At 41.0% G+C, this 17,110-nt stretch overlaps 1 protein-coding gene across 14 annotated transcripts in view; it reads right to left on the bottom strand.

The window, feature by feature from the left end:
- LOC122565716 (ras GTPase-activating protein raskol) overlaps positions 1-17,110 on the bottom strand; it is a 259,030-nt gene that overhangs the window by 122,249 nt on the left and 119,671 nt on the right. For 8 of the 14 annotated variants that reach the window (XM_043721976.1, XM_043721977.1, XM_043721980.1 and 5 more), the window contains 2 exons: positions 14,099-14,215; positions 7,074-7,142 (listed from right to left, as the gene is read on the bottom strand). The exons of 1 other annotated variant lie outside the window; for it this stretch is intronic. In XM_043721976.1, the coding sequence (XP_043577911.1) occupies positions 7,074-7,142; positions 14,099-14,215 (186 nt within the window). The remainder of the gene's footprint in view (positions 1-7,073; positions 7,143-14,098; positions 14,216-17,110) is intronic. 5 more of the 14 variants (XM_043721982.1, XM_043721974.1, XM_043721983.1 and 2 more) reach the window with 1 other exon arrangement.

The following is a 17,110-nucleotide window of genomic DNA, read 5'->3' as shown; positions in this document are numbered from 1 at the left end:
CGATATAAATTCCGACGATTCAGGTACTTGCGATTATCATCGGCGTGAAATCGACATGAACGTTAAAAATGTTGTCTCTCGAAGCAACGAGAGAGACGTTAATCGCGGTAGTTTCTTCTCCCGTGAGACCGCGTGTGAACCACGCGAATAGCTACGAATATTTACGTTTGCGTTAATTTGGCCTACCTCCGCATTTCTCGAGCCGTCAGAAGCAAACGCGTGCAACGATCTCAAACGAGCAGACACCATTTATCTTTTCCCGCACGGCCTGCACTTTACCTACCAACCGACTTACGTGCTTTAACGTGCTTGCTTCCATGCCTCTACCGACCTTCTTCTTTTGCTCGTTTACACCCTTTCCCGTAGCAGACGCGCCACACGCGAGACCACCGGTCCGTATTGCGCTTATAGCCGTGCCGTACGACGTATTATTTTTAGCAACGGGTGCAATGGGCGCAATGGCTATCTTAGCGATCCGTTTCGTTCGCCAGGCGCTAAAGGCGTGGAGATGGGATCCATCCGATGGATCTTCATGCTCGTCGCAAAGAAAATTTCCCGAGATACAAAATGAAATACTAAATGGTAATTGAATCGTGCATTCGTTCTTTCTTACGTCGAAGGTCGGCGACCGTTTCAACGATTACGTTCACTGATTATACTTTTTCCCAGATGAACACCGCAGTTTGATTCGCTGCGTGGTTTGGGCTTGGTTTCGGTTTTCTTCGTTTTTTCGTTCTTGTGGACTTGAGAGCTTTTCTCTTTGATCGAACGTAATTGTTTGTCGCAGTGGAGTTTCATCCTCTTCACTTCGTTACTATAATCGTAGTAGAAGAACGTTGATAAATGTAGAGGCTACATATATATATATATATAGATCTATATATGTATGTACGTGTAACAGTCAATGTACAATCCCATAAAAGTTTCTCCGAAAAAAGCCACTGTCACGTTCAATTTATTCGCTTACGGTAGCTGTCTCTTTCCTGAAAAACTTCCTTTCTACAGAAAAACTCTTTCCGAATGAGAAAGTTGATCGACATTTTGCAAGTATTGACAAAATGGAGTTGTACGAGTTCGATTTAACAATTTGGAACATCGGTATTTTAAGCGTATTAACACCAAATAAAAATCGAAAAGTGAAAATAGTTTCGAAAGAATATAGGTTGTTTTTCAATTTCAAAAATTTTGCATTCGTACACATTCCTATATTTGCTCGGTAATTCACACTTGCTTCCCAAACAAGTTACATATTCAAGCGAAGTACAAGTGCGGTAGAAATTGTCCGAAATCTGCATTTGATCTTCTTCCTTTTCCTATGCAAGAAACTTTGTAAAAACAGGTCGCGACGCGACGTCGACTCAAAGATCGATCCGTGGTCGATAGAGCAAAACGAAACAGCAAAGTTCGTCCGACGAATCGCATGGATTCGCTTGATAAATGGTGCGGAGCAAACACGGGCCACGATTTTTGTCGTTTTGTTCCCAAGTTACGCAATCGCTAAAGATTGCTGTTCGATTCCATCTCGACTATGGCAACACCGAAATCGGCCACGATGACGGCAGCTACGTATTTCAACCGATTACCTGTCGAATTAATATTTGGTAATTGATTCGTTCGAACAAGTTAGTCGCGAACGACTATGAGCCGTATTACGTAGCACTTGCTTCGAGAAATTCCGCGGATTCGACAACAATAAACGAGGAATACTATTGCTAGAAGTATGCTAAAACCTTATCTCAAAGATAGATTGTTGTTTTCGAAAACGTATATCGAAGTTACCAACAAAGTTTCCGGCGGAAGTACACAGAAAGGGGAGGAAAATATGCAACTCTGCGATATTAGACGTTCGCGTTTATTTCGTTCGCGAGCAAGGAGCATGATTTTGTCCGAGTTTCACTTCCAGGAAAGAGATATTTCCACGAAATGTCGGCCACTTAGGAGTTTGACACGGGACACGCCGAGGCTAGATTCGGCGAGAGCTGCTTCTGCGAGCTTTTCTTGTCACGACTCGCGTATGCTAACGTGGTCATTCTACTTTTATTTTCGAGGATACATGCGCGTGCAGTTGTAACGTAGAGAGGCAAAACTTCTTCAACGCTTTCATGGCTGCTTGTTCATCCTGATGTAACTGAATATACCTTAAAGGGAGCTTGTTGCTTTGCTCGAAGCAGATCCCCTCGACGCGACGTCAGTAACACGCGTGCACTGCGTGTTCATAAACACGACAGATGCTTGTTTAACGTTGATTTTATAGGTCGAGCGCCACGACGAAAAATTTACATTGCATTGACAGAATTTTTTGATTTCTTTCCAAGTCTTACTCTACCCTTATTTGAGTATTTTGTTACTAAATTGAAACTTTAAAGATTAATCGGGTATTAAACTAATCTATTAATTGTCTAAAATAATCGATACATAAACTTGTCAAAGTCTAGTGATTAGCTCTATATCTTCGTTCTACATCCTTCTTCCAAACTGTGCAGAAGAGGTCTAAACAAATAATTAAAGCAACACTTTTCCTTTCTAACTAAATTCCAGAATTAAATTTCACTTTCAAGCTTCAGCAGTTCGTGTTTAAATTAAATCATAAAACAATTATATATCGTAACATCTACCGAATAGATACTTGGTAATACATATGTACAATGACAACAACGATATATTTGTTCGCAAAGATTGATAGGAACGGTTACAATTAACTGCGACTTTCTCCAAGATTGGACAACATTCTCAGTGAACTCGGAGTCCGTTGTTACCGCAACGAAGTTCCTTATTATTCCACCCTAAGTGCTCTCTTCCTGTTGGTTCGTCATTGCTTCGGTACTTGACCCGTTGACACCTATGAAATTACCTTTGTATTTGATGTAGTCACAGAAGGTAACCAGAAAGGACAACTCGACGAAGAGAGTGGATGGGCTAATGCATGTTGCAAATAGAGCAACGCAAATGAACGGAAGATCCAAAGACGAGGAAGGTTGGCAACGTTAAGACCCGAACGAGAGGCAGCTACGCAATGTATTCAACGTTTCGAAAGTTTAATCACGTTCCCGCAGGAATACTTTTGTACTTTCTTCGTAATAAGATTTCGTTTACTCCTTCTTCGAGGTACGAGGACGTTAAAGTTCGACGGAACTTTCCTTTGTGCAAATTCTTGTCACGGATTTGAGATATTCTCAGACGATGTGCAGTGAGGTCAACAGACGATTTGAAATAGCACACCAACAAATTTTTATTGCTATTTTGGTACAGAATTTTAGATATTGTTTTCAATATCAAATAATATTTTACTTACACGTATAGGTGTATATTTCTAAAATTCTTTGGGCTTACCTATCTTTTAAATTCCTTCTAATGCACATTCGAATTAATTAACATATTAGTTGATGTTTAGAATCTACTAAGCGTTTGCTAATTGTTACGTCGGACACGAATCGCCGAAATAAATTCCTCTTCGGCTGCGCGAAACTCACGATCCAGAGATCGAGAGAAACGATCGGTCAATGAAACGTGCACTTTTTAAAAGGCTACGTTTACGTCGAGACCTAACTACACACGTGCCATGTGAATACATACCATCGATACATGCCGCGATGCACTTGTACGCTCATATCCACGAGCGACGACACGGCACCACGTAACTTTGACGCATTAACCTGGCTTCTGGCCATGCCGCGTCATAAATACGGGTTAACAGTGATCACCAGTAGTGCGGTCGGCGACAATAACGGTCGAGATACTCGAAGAACTCGCCCGATAGGATGTTGCGTGAACTTTGCGTAGTTCTTCGAGAATCGAACGCTAAACGAGTGCGAAGGATTGTTTTCGTGGAAGCAAGTGCAATTTTGATACTAGCGACAGATTGACTCGCGCGGCGGGGGGAGGGGCGGCAGCAGCAGCGAGAATGCGAGTAATTTCAAGCTATGGATAGTAATAACAGGTGACTGTAAGATAAAGCTCATCGAGAGTTTGAAAATTTTAAGAGATCGAGATGGTTTTGAGACTTATACGATATAAAATATTGCGTAGAATGTTACGTATCCCGCTACATATGTATGTATAATATAAAGTTTATTGGTTAAGAATTTTTTATTATAGGCGTTGAATATTTAGAGGATATTAGCGACTTTAGTGTAAGACAAATATTTTCAGTACCATTCGGTATGTATTGAGTTTGTTAGTAATAAGGCGGCCCCAAAGTTCATTGTAAGGCAGAGTGAAATTCTGTTTCCGCGAGAGAGCTGTTAACCGTGGCTCAACTTCTTCGCCCAAAGTTACATCAATGAAATAGTCGCGCGGTGGTTGCTCGGGACCGATGCCAACAGCTAATTTCCATGCGAGCAAAAGTTATACAACGAAGCTGTAACGTTCCTCGAAACTTCGATGGCCGACCCGATTTACGCGGAACTCGTTTGCGTTAGTCGAGGCCACGAGGTGACGTACGCTTTGGCGAGGAAGTAAAATTTACAAAATTTAAGATCATGCCAGAAACTTGCGAACGGTTTCAACGAAACGGCGTCAACAGCCGCTTCTATCGCCGCGGAGAATAAATTCAGAGAACGAAAATTTACCGCCAGCTCGTTCAATTTAGTGAAATTGAAGTTTAGACTCGTTTCGCGCAAAAACAATTATTTTTACCACGACTGAAACACATGGAAAATTTGTTTCGCCTCCGATCAATACCGGCCAGGTAATCTTAAGAAAAATTTCCTCTACTTCGTATGCAATTGACAACGCATCAGCAACCTTGCATTAATACAAGGATACTCGTAATTCAAAGTTACGGCTAAAGGAAATTTGCTTGGTCTCTCGCGCCAAAATCTTGATCCACAAATGATTCCGCGGTTAACTGAAAGCAATTTGCTTGTACCTACATGGATTGTACGACCGTAGAAGACTCCTTCACCAGAGCGAAACCAGAGAAAAAGATATACCGGTAACGAGCACTTTGTCTCTACCCAGTGTTCGACATTCGTGGATGCGGAAAGGTAAATTCGCTTAGGTAAAAAGGTAAAATGACACGGAATTAAGGGGAAATTATGCGGTTTGCGAGCAAATACTAGAAGAATGAGAATGCTCGATAACTTAATAATATTAAAGACAAATAAAAGGAAAAGAAGAAAAAAGGTATAAAGGTAGAAAATTATAGGAACATAGGCGTTGAGTGTTGAAGGCGATTCATCGAAAAGGAGAGACACGAGTTCCTATTCGTTGCATGTCGAACGCGTGCGAGCGGAAACACGCTGGTCTGTTCATTTGCTTCTACAAACAGCAGCTGCGAGTAGAATCGCGGCCGCATATGCACGTATTTGAATAATTGAGCAACAGCCTTACGCAAATCAGTCGAACATAAATGTGTTCTAACTAGTACAGGAATGAGAAACATCGATACCAGGGATTTCCGATTATCTAAACTAGACTCTACACTAGTAGAAAGACAGACTAACGGACAGAGAATATTTTTTATTCTTATTATTAAAATGCTACTTATTTTGCTTTTTATTTTCTGAGCAAGTAAAAAATAAAGAAAAGGCGAGTGTGCTGAATATAGTATAGTACAGCATAGTATAGTACAGTGTAGTAGCAGCCTACACAAGTCTTGGATTGTCATCGAGAAAGAAATGCTGAACCATCTATTTTAATGTGTTTATACAAGGAATGCTGTGATTTTAATAGCTGTATAGAGGCAAATTGTAAAAGATATCAGTTCTTTTTTTGCTTAAGAGCCATTAAGAGTGAGCATTCAGGAAAAAAACAAAAAAAAAAACACAAATTCTAGAACCAGTTTCATTAGTTTGTAGCAATATAGGCATGTACACGTATGTACTTGAGACCGTATTTTCAGAAACAAAAAAGGCTCTTATTATTTCATAAAACTCGACTGTTCGCATGTTAAAAGTCATAATTATTGGTCGTTAGGTAAACTATAAGACAGCATAAAATTATTGGTTCACTCGGGAAATAAATCGCTGCCTACGAAAACAAAAGCTCGAGTTCAATTTGTCATTCGATGTACCACTCTATAAGTGTTAATTATAAATCTAACGATAAAATAAAGTTATTATAATTACAGCATCTAAATTATAACTGGTATAAACATTTTACCGCTGTTGAACATTCGCGAACATATTATCGTTATATTTACTTTAGCTGTTTATTGCGCATTATAATTTTATTTATCTATCGTTTATTTAAGATAATGATAATTCAGCTTTTGTCAACCGATAAAACCTTAATTGCGTGATATTTGTTGGGCTGCTTTTTCCACGAAGTGATCACAGTGTCAAATCTTAGCGTGTAATTTTGTTTTGCCAATTTGTTATTTAATTTGCATTATATATGTGCTGTTAAGCGAAATTGTCTATGATCTCGTTAAGCAACTATGCTGAAATAAATGGCAATTAATTATAATTAATACATGTCCTGATAAATGTATTTAATTATTGTCCAGGAGTCTGCAACTTGATACAAGTAGATAAAAGAGGTAATTCTGATCTAAACAATGTTCAAGAAAATTTTCATTAAAAGAATAAATTTTCTGAAAATAGATAGAGAATACGAGAATAGATAGAGAAAACGCGTCAGCAAAACATATAACAAATAAATTTTATTGTTATTAACCCCGATCGAATCACCTACGAAATAGCGTAATAATAGCTACAAAGGTCGTGAAATTGCTGGATATACTTTCAAATATTTCACGAATATTATACCGAGAAATGACAAATTGTACCCACAAGAATCTCGCGATGATTTTCCATCGTAATTGTGAACGAACCTTCGATCGTCAAAGGATCACTTTGGCCAATTTTGTAAACTAGTACCCGAGAGAGAATTGCCATATGTGGCAGATTAGCTTTCAAGCCCAACATGTTTATAAATATAATTATAAAATGAAGCAAGGTATCTGTAAACCTTTGAATCTACCCACGATTATCGAGAAAGTGCATCGACGCGTTCTCGCGGAACAATCATATCTATAGTTAGCGTTTGCATTCTCAGCTGGCTCAGCTGGTAATAAAATTTGCGATTAACGGCGATCGAGTATGCAGCTAATAGGTGGCTCGTTTCTTTACCTTTGTCATCCTCCTTCGCCGCTAATTCTGGCGGAAATCCCCTTGGCAAGGACAAGGACTTTAACTCACCTGTAACAGAAGAAGACGTAAAATTACGGTTAAATACATTCGTTCTCTTCTACAAAACATCTTTTCTAACATATCTCATACAAATTTTATAATCTTATGTTTATGATCGAAATATCGGAAAAGCGAGAACTTTGGTGACAATAGAATTTAACGTATATGGAATTAATTGATTATGTATCGTGTATCGTAAACGTTTTTCTCTCAAATCGTTAAATCGAAGTCAAGACCAGTGTTTTTGGAGTGCAATTAGCCAAGTTAAATCGAGATTAAAAAGAAAACGAAACCTATAAATGTATACCGTAAACATTTTTATAGAAGTAATTTTTAAAAGGTAATATATATTGTACGTGTTCATAATTCGTATAAAATTTGACGTATTAATAAACCTTCTATCGAATGCTAGATACTATTACGTAACATTTGTTATTAGTATTATTATAAATATAATGTAACATACATGCACAGAAAATTAGAGTTTACTACAAAGGGACAAGCGAATTGTAAGTTACCAACCGTGAAAATAAATTACAGGTCGCAATGTGTAATTTTAAACATCTACGTGATAAATTCAAGAAATCGATGTAACAGAGTAATCCGACATCTTTAACTCATATCGTTGATGTTAAATCATTTTCGATATTTATCGTAAAAACTTTCAAAGATGTTACCAAAGCAAAATATCAATTGGTTAACTGGTGCGTCTGTCAACGACATTACACGTGCTCCTACGCGATTCGGAATCATCTCCCTTAAACATTCGTTTCGCAATTACCAACGACAGTCGGGCCGTCCTAGAACGAGTAGAGCTGAAAATTAACGAGAGTGTTTCCTCTATCGAGTTCTATTCGAGTGAATGATACGCCATGCACGATACGATATCCAGTGATCGTTCGAGCGAGGGCAATCCTCTTCGTCGAACTAATCTCGGCAACCCTCTGGGCGATTCAGGTATAGAATCGCCCGAAAAGTATTAAAAAATTTCAAGAAGGATGATCGAGGCGATCTATTCGAAACATAGGTGTATAGCGTATACACGACACGCACGATGCAAATGTATAAACGTATATGGTCGTGTGAACAACACAACGACGAGAGGCCGGTTTGTTGTGCGAAACAATTAAGCTGCTTCGATGACCCTGATATTTATCAGCTTGATCGTATAATCCGCGGTTTTCGTCGTGAACAATTAAACAGCCGTCACCTCGAAACGCAAGCCGAGGACGTTGTAATTGACGACCGCCGTTATTCTTTCGTTAACGATCGGAGGAAGAAGGAAAACAATATTCATTGCATCATGGATTAATTGAACGGCTATCGTACCGGAATATCGGACAACTTCCCACTTACTCGTAGAACCAGCGCCATTGTAACATGCGTAATTAACATGGAATTCTGAAATACGAGGTTACCTCGCGGATTTTGCTGCGTTAATTCATCTTTCCTTCGTATCGGATGTCGAGTATGGTGGCAAGAAAGTGCAGTATTTTTTTTTTAAATAATACATACACTTGGGCGATTATAATCTACAAGTAAGGAACGATACGTGCGTCGTAAATACTAGAGATTGATTCAAGGAGGCAAAATTAACAAATCACCGCGTCAAATATTTTATATACACCGAATTAATAATATTATTCTATATTGAGCGGGCTAATAATTTGAATTTCTTTAAAAAGGAAAACGTGCTTACAAGAGGCAGCGATTAGTCGTACAATTGCCAAAAAGGAAACGTCTAATGGACGAGGCTTGCTTTCATAAACGTGCATAATACGACGACGACGACGTATGCCGTTAATAACATGAAATTCAATGCTTATTTGCCGGTGACGCCCGACACCAAAGGACAACCAGGTCGCCGTTAATTAATTCACCTTTGACTTTTGCTCACGTTTCGTCGAATCGCGCCTGCTGTGAAATTGATTTTCATTTCGTGGCATCGTTGTTTGTCGACCGACCAAATTGCTGTTTGTGATCCCCGATTGAATTTTTGAACGTTCGTGCAACAAATGTTTCAAATTGGACAGGTTTCTGACAGGTAAGTTGAAATAGCCATTGTTCCCAGAAACAACGAGGTATTAGAATTAACGAAACGAATTAACAGCGTGTGTACAGAACGCTCGCTTTGGAAACCAAGTACGTACGTACCTTCTTATTTAAACGCTGTTTCACGAGTGGACCTTACAGTAGTAATTAATTTTTGAGGTTTATTTCGCGTATCTTCTTAGGCAACCAGAAAAGGTATTATACAAGTTTTTTTGAACAATTTTGTGACAAATTATTCGCCGTTATCCACGCACGAATATTACTACAGTATAATTTCCAGCTCGTTGCGAAGCTTTCAACTTTTTCCACAAAACTGCGTACGAAGGTCCTTTCTACTGACCCGAACCAAGTTGATTATGGAATAAATATAGGTCGGTGCGTACGAGCTAAATGCTCGACGAAAAAAGACTCGAAACCTTGTAAAAAGTGTGCACGTAAAAAGTAGAAAATAGAATTGAACGACCTACGTTGCCTTTTATCGTTGTTCCATCGAAATTGTTACGGTTTGAAAAAAGGACAATGCCTGCAATGGCTCAAATAATGACCGCACGATAGAAATATTCAAAGGGAACGATACCGTGATGAAAAACATACGATATATTCTACAAAAGTCCAAATATCTATCTGTATATTTTTCGTTCAAAAATTCAAATGCCTTTTGCGTCCAAAAGTTAACGATTCGAAACTTTCGATTCGCGCTAGCGTAGGTATATCTCTTTTTTCTAAATTATCCAACACCGACGTTTATTGTAAAACAGGATAGCTGTATTTTTCTAGCGCGTTCAACGTTCAACCGACTTTTGCATCCACCTAATAGAGATCGCAGTTGCTCGACTAGAGGTAAAAACTCGGAAAGAAAACTCGCATGTGATATTTTTCCACGGTAAAACGAGTAGAAGGTGCTCTCGGGTGAGAAAAGCGAACTTTTTGTCGCAGCTAAATCGGACATCAGCACGCGGCTCGGTCATTGTTTCGTGTTTCGAGCTCCGCATTTTTGCGTAACCAGGTGAAAGCCGCGTTCGACTCCTCCAATTTCCACGCGGCCGCTCCACTTCCTTCGACTTCCCGCGTTCACGCGCGATTTTTCTAGCCTATCGCGTACCTGTTGGCGCTTCATTTCGCTTGACACTGCAAACGAAATATATAATACTCGTTACCCTGCCAAGGCATTGGCGAATGTCTTGCCAGAATCGGCGGTCTTCTAACAAGCCGTTAATTCTTCATGCTTTCTCGGGATACGCTGGATTTTATTAACGCGTGGAAGAAACGACGACTTTGTTTCTCGCTCGTTTCTTTTCTCGTATCCTACGACAACCTATTCCTTAAAATATATCTTTATGGTGTTCTATAACGATTAAACAGACAAAATTTGCGTCGTATCGTCATCAGGTTAGAATCTAAAGACAGCAAACTATGGAAAAATAATATTTCACGTGTCGACGACGTTATATCTCTCAACGATGTTTTAAATATATATATGTCGAATTATTATTAGAATTTTGTGTCGAATTATCATTAGAATTTTTGGTGCGTATCATTTCTTCATTTGGATTAACCATTGTTTAACTCAACTAAATTATATTACAGCTTTTAACAATATTCTTGGGTTCAAACGAATCCACGGTAACGGGAAACACCTTGTACAATAGATTATATTTTCTCTGAATCGCAAATAACGTTAGCTGTGTTACTCGGTATCTTCAAGACCGACTCCCCGATATCAGTAAACTCTCCAAGGAGATCACAATAAAAGACTGCCTGGATCTCATTTGTCAATTACATATTGATTAGGAATATCAACAAAATTGCAGGCGCCGTTGCTAGGCAGACCTGCATAGAGCCGACATTGCTCCTGGCCGGGGCTTGTCCGTTAATACAGCGTGTCTCTCAATATCGGTACTTCTTCTGTCGGGTTAAAACGTTCATCCCGTGATCGTGGCTACGTTCAGCGACCAGTTGCGACACCTCGAGGCCAAGTATTCCAAAAGAAATGCTCGATGTCTCTACATCTCCGACATATATATGTTGGGAAAACCCCCAATACCCTAGGCCAGACTTTTATTATAGCTACACTTAAGTAATAAAACTAAAAAATAGTTGGATGGATTACACAAGGTTAATGACGATGGGCTTGAGCTCGAAGTGACATAACGAGTCACCGAACGTAGCCACGGTCACGGGAGGGACGTGTAAATAACAGAGGTATGGAATAATTATACAGCTCTCCTTGCAAACAAAGATTGATCCGAGAGGCGGGGAGAGGACTATATATAAGGGCAGTTCCATTTAGACTGCGGGGGAGTTACCGAGTTAGCGATGTAGTTAGTTATTGAGTTAGTGAGTTAGTTATCGAGTTAGTTATTGAGAGATGTATGACTTGTACGTTGGGTCACACCAGGATCGTGGATCACATCGGATTCGTCTTCCCGTGGCTGTGGATTCGTATCGAACCTAAATTCATTGTCATCGACATCACGTTTGTCCGATTGCCGTTATTACCTGTAACCTCTTGTAATCATAACCTCGGTACCAATAACCATCAGCTAGAATACATAACCACGATGGTCAATTCGAGCGAAGATTCGTCGAACGCCAAAAATTCCAACGTTAACCCGACATATATATACGTAGTTACAAACGTTTCTATAATTAATTCCATGAAACTTCGAATATATAATACTAGAAGAGAAGTATATTTCAACGACCGTAAAAATTGAAGTCATCAGAGGAATAGCCTGTTTCACAGCCTGAATGAAATAGTAGCGACAATCTGAATGAATAATTAGAGTGGAAAAAGGAATGTTGAAAAAGGCAAGGAAGATAATAAGAGCGAACACAGCGAACTGCGCGAAATGTGAACGACTATCAACACGAATAACTTTTGCTAGTATCGTATCTTCACGCATATGCATACTAAGAGATACGAAAAATGGGTCAACGATAACTCGTAACGACATAGTTCTCCAAAGAAATGACACTTAAAAGTGTTTAAAATAGCGAAACGTTTAACCTCATAATTCGATCGAATTTCTCATAGGTTTTGGCAAACTTGGACCTTCGAATTCTTACATGCATATGTAAATACATATACGAAAAAGGGGTAAGTATGTGTTGCGTATATCAATCATAATATATACTGATTTTTGTAAGATTGCTCGCGTCGGGCACAAGCGAAAGACTCAAAGTAGAAACGATACGAGTAGAGAAATTTTTGCGATATTACCAATTTTTTGTTTGGATACATACGTAGAGATTTCGTACGCCGGTTTCGGTACTTACCTATTCTGTTTCTGCGAGGAAAAATGTATTTGCACTAATAATTCTTTAAATAATAAAGCGACCTACAGAACATATCGTGTTTTTATAGTCTCTACGATCCGCTAAATTGACGGAAGAGTCAAAGGAGGGTTAATAGCAAAAGATCGTACAGGAACATCGAGCCGCACGTTGCTAACGCCCCGTTCAAGATAGATTATCCCCAGCTACTAGAAACCAGGCCAACGATAAGCTCTCTACATCGTCGGGGACTCGGCCAAAAAGGAATCCATGGAAAAGCTATTTGCTGGGTATTACGTAAAAACGTCAAGAAACCAAGGTTGTTCGACATCGACGTCGCATCGGCAGCTGAAATTCGAAACGGCGAGGAATATGGGTCGGTCGACGTGCGAGTGGAATACGAATGCCAGGGCCGAGAGAAATTCCTTTTGCCGTCGCGTGGAAATCCGGATTCCAAGGAAGTTTCTTACTTCCTGGAACGGCTCGGTTCGGTCCGTATTGCGGTTCCGTTGCGCCAGTTTCCGCCAATCGAGAATGGAGAAACGTAAAAATATCGCTGGCCCGTCTCCAAACGCGCGGATCTTCTCGCGTAAACAGACGAAAAACTGTTTCCACGCGCTCCATGGACCAAGGAAACCGCGAAAGAAACACACGCACAGATCGGTTCTCTCTCTCTCTGTCCCTTTTTCGTTCTCTTTTTTCGTTTGAAGCCGTTTTCTTTCCGTTTCACTCGAGACGAAACGTTCGAAGAAGATAAGATTAGGAGCGCGGGTAAGTCGAAAGTAGAGGAGAATTAGACGTCGAAGGATTTTCGTTCTATCGATTTTTCGCAGCTTTTATCGAGTTTGAAACCCGACGTGGAACCCGGCGAGGAAGTAGGTCGGCACGTTGTTTGTCGATTTCAGGAAGAAGTTCTTTTAGATTTGGAAGGAGCAAAGTGTATCGCGGAAGGATGGTTTTATAGGGGAGTTATTTGGTGACGATACGCTCCGGTTGGTTTCCGAAATAGATTACCGGGATGTGCGGAAAATTTCTATCGAAAGTACAGCGAATAATTTGGAAATCTTAAAACGACGAATGCAGCTGGAAACGATGGAATAGAAAATACGTTCATGCTCGATCGTGTACATTTTTTACGATACCACGATATCTATTTATCAATGTTATTTAACATTCGTTCGGTACTCGACTACAGCTATTTTAATTTTCCTACGTTCCAAATACAATAATCAGATGCAAAGTGAGTATCCTTCGCTACAGCATGCTTCTCGTAACTTAACTATACGATTAACTATATCATTCAAGTTTATGCAGATACAGTCAATGTTCGATTCTGCAAGGCTTGTATCGCACGCAATTAAGAAACGCGCTAAGAAAAAGGAATATACGTAGAACGAAAGAATCGTATTTAAGATCATGTCGGATTTAACAGGATTTAACGGGATCAAAACATCTTTACATCGCAATCTTCGCGTCGAACGAAGAATTAAAAACAGATACGCACATCGTGGAACAAGGAATTAAGAAGATTGTATGAAAAAGAAGGAAGTTGTTGAATCTATCAATACCCTAGTATCGTACTTACAATTAAAAAGATAAAGAAAGAGAAAAGCTAATGTTCTGAATGTCCCACTTACGCTCCACGATAAGACGATTGGAATCGTGTTCGCTTAACGAGGACAATTCGGGATCCAAAGTATGTCTCTGTTGCAACCCTCTTCTTGGAAGGGTGGATACCCTTCTTAGCAATAGCGCTATATAAACATTACAATCATTTCAACAGAATTACATTTATAGCGTAGTTAGATCGATTAAATTAAGCAAAATTTCTAAAAGAACCCAAAGGAACGCAGAACGTTTGTTTGCGCGAAATAAGACAAAGAAACACGAAAGGAAAGCTGCGATAAAAGATTAGCGTGACATTTGTGAAATAAGAATAGGCCAACGAAATAGAATGAAGCTAAAAGTTCCAAGCAAAAATTATGTACAGTTACGTTGGAAATTACGCGGAATGGCGAGATAATAAGTAACAAGTATTTTAAGAGTAACGATTATTTTGTACATATCGACGTAAACACTTTGACCAGCTTTCGCCAACTTTGTTCAGTTCGCCGATTTTACGGAAAAAGAAAGAAAGAGTAACATCTTTGGTGGCGAAAATTTTTCGCCCGATTCGCATCGAGTTCCATTCACGCGAACAGCGCCAGCGTTCGTTCAAAGTGAGAGCCACTGTAACTGCGAGAGATAAAAGAGCCGCGAAACACGGAAACACGCGTCCGTAAGCCTATCTCGTTCGCGGTGCGCGCATCGTAGATGCAGCTGCAGTGTACACAGGCGATCAAAGCGTCTAACGTCTAAACGTTCGTTCGTCTGCGCTAGTGGACTCAATTCGATCGAATTCGCGCTCGTTCTCATCGCGTTACAGTTATTTCGCTCTGTATCGCGCGCTAAGAGAAACAGTTTCGACTTTTGTCGCGGACGCGAACGGGGTCCTTCGCTCCTCCGTCGAGTTTTCCATAAGCGCTTTCGGGAACGTGCCGTGCCTTTTATCGCCCATCTTGTCGCGTCGATATCGCTTCTAATTAATAGAGAAGATGGCACGCCAAAGGCGCCTAAACACCTTACGATTCCTTCGCTCCTGAGACGAGCCAACTCGAGATATTACGTTTCTAGACTCTCGTCGACTGACGCGCGATAAAACTTTCTTCCGCGATCCAGTTTCCGTTTATTCCAACAACTTTCAACGCTTCGGAACTAATAACCGCGTATTCCGGACAAGAGGCGGGCGAGGAATAGAGAGAAACAGGTCGATCGATGAAACTTGGTCGGTTCCTTTCGCGTCGAGACTAAGAACGTCTCGCGAAGGATAATTGATATACTTCGTTAAGATATAAATTAGTTAGCAGGCTCTTTAGACGTTCGTGAAATAGACTTACGTATAAATCATATTGCAAGTTTGCGCCCTACATTACGTACGCGCCACTGTGACAAATTATGCGATAGAGCGTGAGAGCGGTTAATAGAAAACTGCTAATAAAGCTCGTTCGGAAGGAGCAGCGAGCGGGGATAGCAGAGAAGGAAGGAGCAAAGGCGTGGCACGTAATGAGAAAAGGCCATCAGCGTGGTAACTACGATGCATTTGCTGCGTGTAGCGTCAGGGTATTCACGCTGGCCGTACAAGGAGGTTGAGTCATGCGACAACGTAGGAGGAGCAAAGGATGCACACCTAACCCAACGTCCGATAAGACGATACCTCCGTTGGCACGGCACAACGTCCGGCTCGCTATTTCCTTCAAAATCAATGGCATTGATAGTTCGATCAGCCAGTAATAATTGACTACTTCTGACGTTCCTACGTCTCTCGCGACTATCTTACGAACCTATACCTACAGAAATCTAATGTTATTTGGCCTATTTGAACGACTTGTTCAAATTATTAATATCGGTACAGAGGATCGACTGTAGCCGCGGATTACACGGTCTATCCCTTAAAATCGATCTACATCGATACGCAACTAAAACTTTTGCCAGCTCTTCGACGCTTGTCCTTGGTACGATTGTCCCGAGTCGAATTGGTTCGCGGAGCAATTAGTCCGGTTGAAACCCGTGCGCCGTGGCGTCAGCTAATCGAGTTCGAGGCGAGCAAGCCGTGGCGTTGTAGTCGCGATTAAGCAAGAATATACATAGCCCGGTGGTTAAGTTATACCCCGTGTAACCGAAGCGAAGCAGCGTCAGATCGTGTTACGGCCAGCATTGTCTCCTTGAGTTACCAAAGCACCGACCACCGCGTTCTAACCTCGTCCTTTTATTCTTCTTCCCCCTTTCGACCTTGCGCAAAAGCGCTCTGGAACTCGATCTTCCGATGCCGGGACGATCAGCGAACAGCACCGAACCGAACAACAACTTCGTAAATCGAAGCTAGACTTTGCGTATTCGAGACCGGATCAAACTCTGCGTTTCCGAGGAATTTGCCGCGTTAAGACGCTGGTTCGATAACAGCGTCGAGAAGACGAAACGTTTCGTCGACGGTATTCGGAATTTATCGGCAAAACGGATGCAAACGCGTCTGTCGATAGAGAGACGAGCGAGCGCCAATCCCCGAAGGCTAACTCGGACAGCGATTTCACCGCGGGATCGCAACCGACAGTGATTTTTAATTAAACGCACGGACGTTTCAATTAAGATCCTCCGGTGTCGGCGTTTCTCGCGCCGCTTCCCTCTATCATGCCCTGCCGCGCTTCCAACCACTCTCCGTTCCATCGTTTCTCGTCTCCGTTCAACGAGCACGCCCTTCGATCGCTGTTTCTCGCCTCCGCGACCCGCCTTTCTACTCCCGTACGATGTTTCAGCAGATGTCGCCAGACCCTCGTTCACCCTTTTCTTTTCGCACCGTCCACTCTTTCGTCGCACGCGCCACGCCGTTCTTTCGTTTTCCCACCGTAGAAATCTTACCAAAAGACTTTCCGCTAGCTGCGAGCTCGAGCCTCTGCGGAAGACGCAGAAATCGTAAAATTACAAATGGGAAGCTACACTTTTCCCTCGCTCTTCTTAGCCATTACAACGAGCGATCGTAAAAATTGTATCGCCGCTTAACGGTCGACAACTTTGTCAACCGATTAAATTAACGGCGATTTCTGGCGATTAGTTCC

The sequence above is a fragment of the Bombus pyrosoma genome, linkage group LG3 (genome assembly GCF_014825855.1).
Source record: "Bombus pyrosoma isolate SC7728 linkage group LG3, ASM1482585v1, whole genome shotgun sequence".
Lineage (NCBI taxonomy): Eukaryota > Metazoa > Arthropoda > Insecta > Hymenoptera > Apidae > Bombus > Bombus pyrosoma.
The sequence above is the reverse complement of the archived record's forward strand: the minus strand, read 5'-3'. Positions and strand labels throughout refer to the sequence as shown.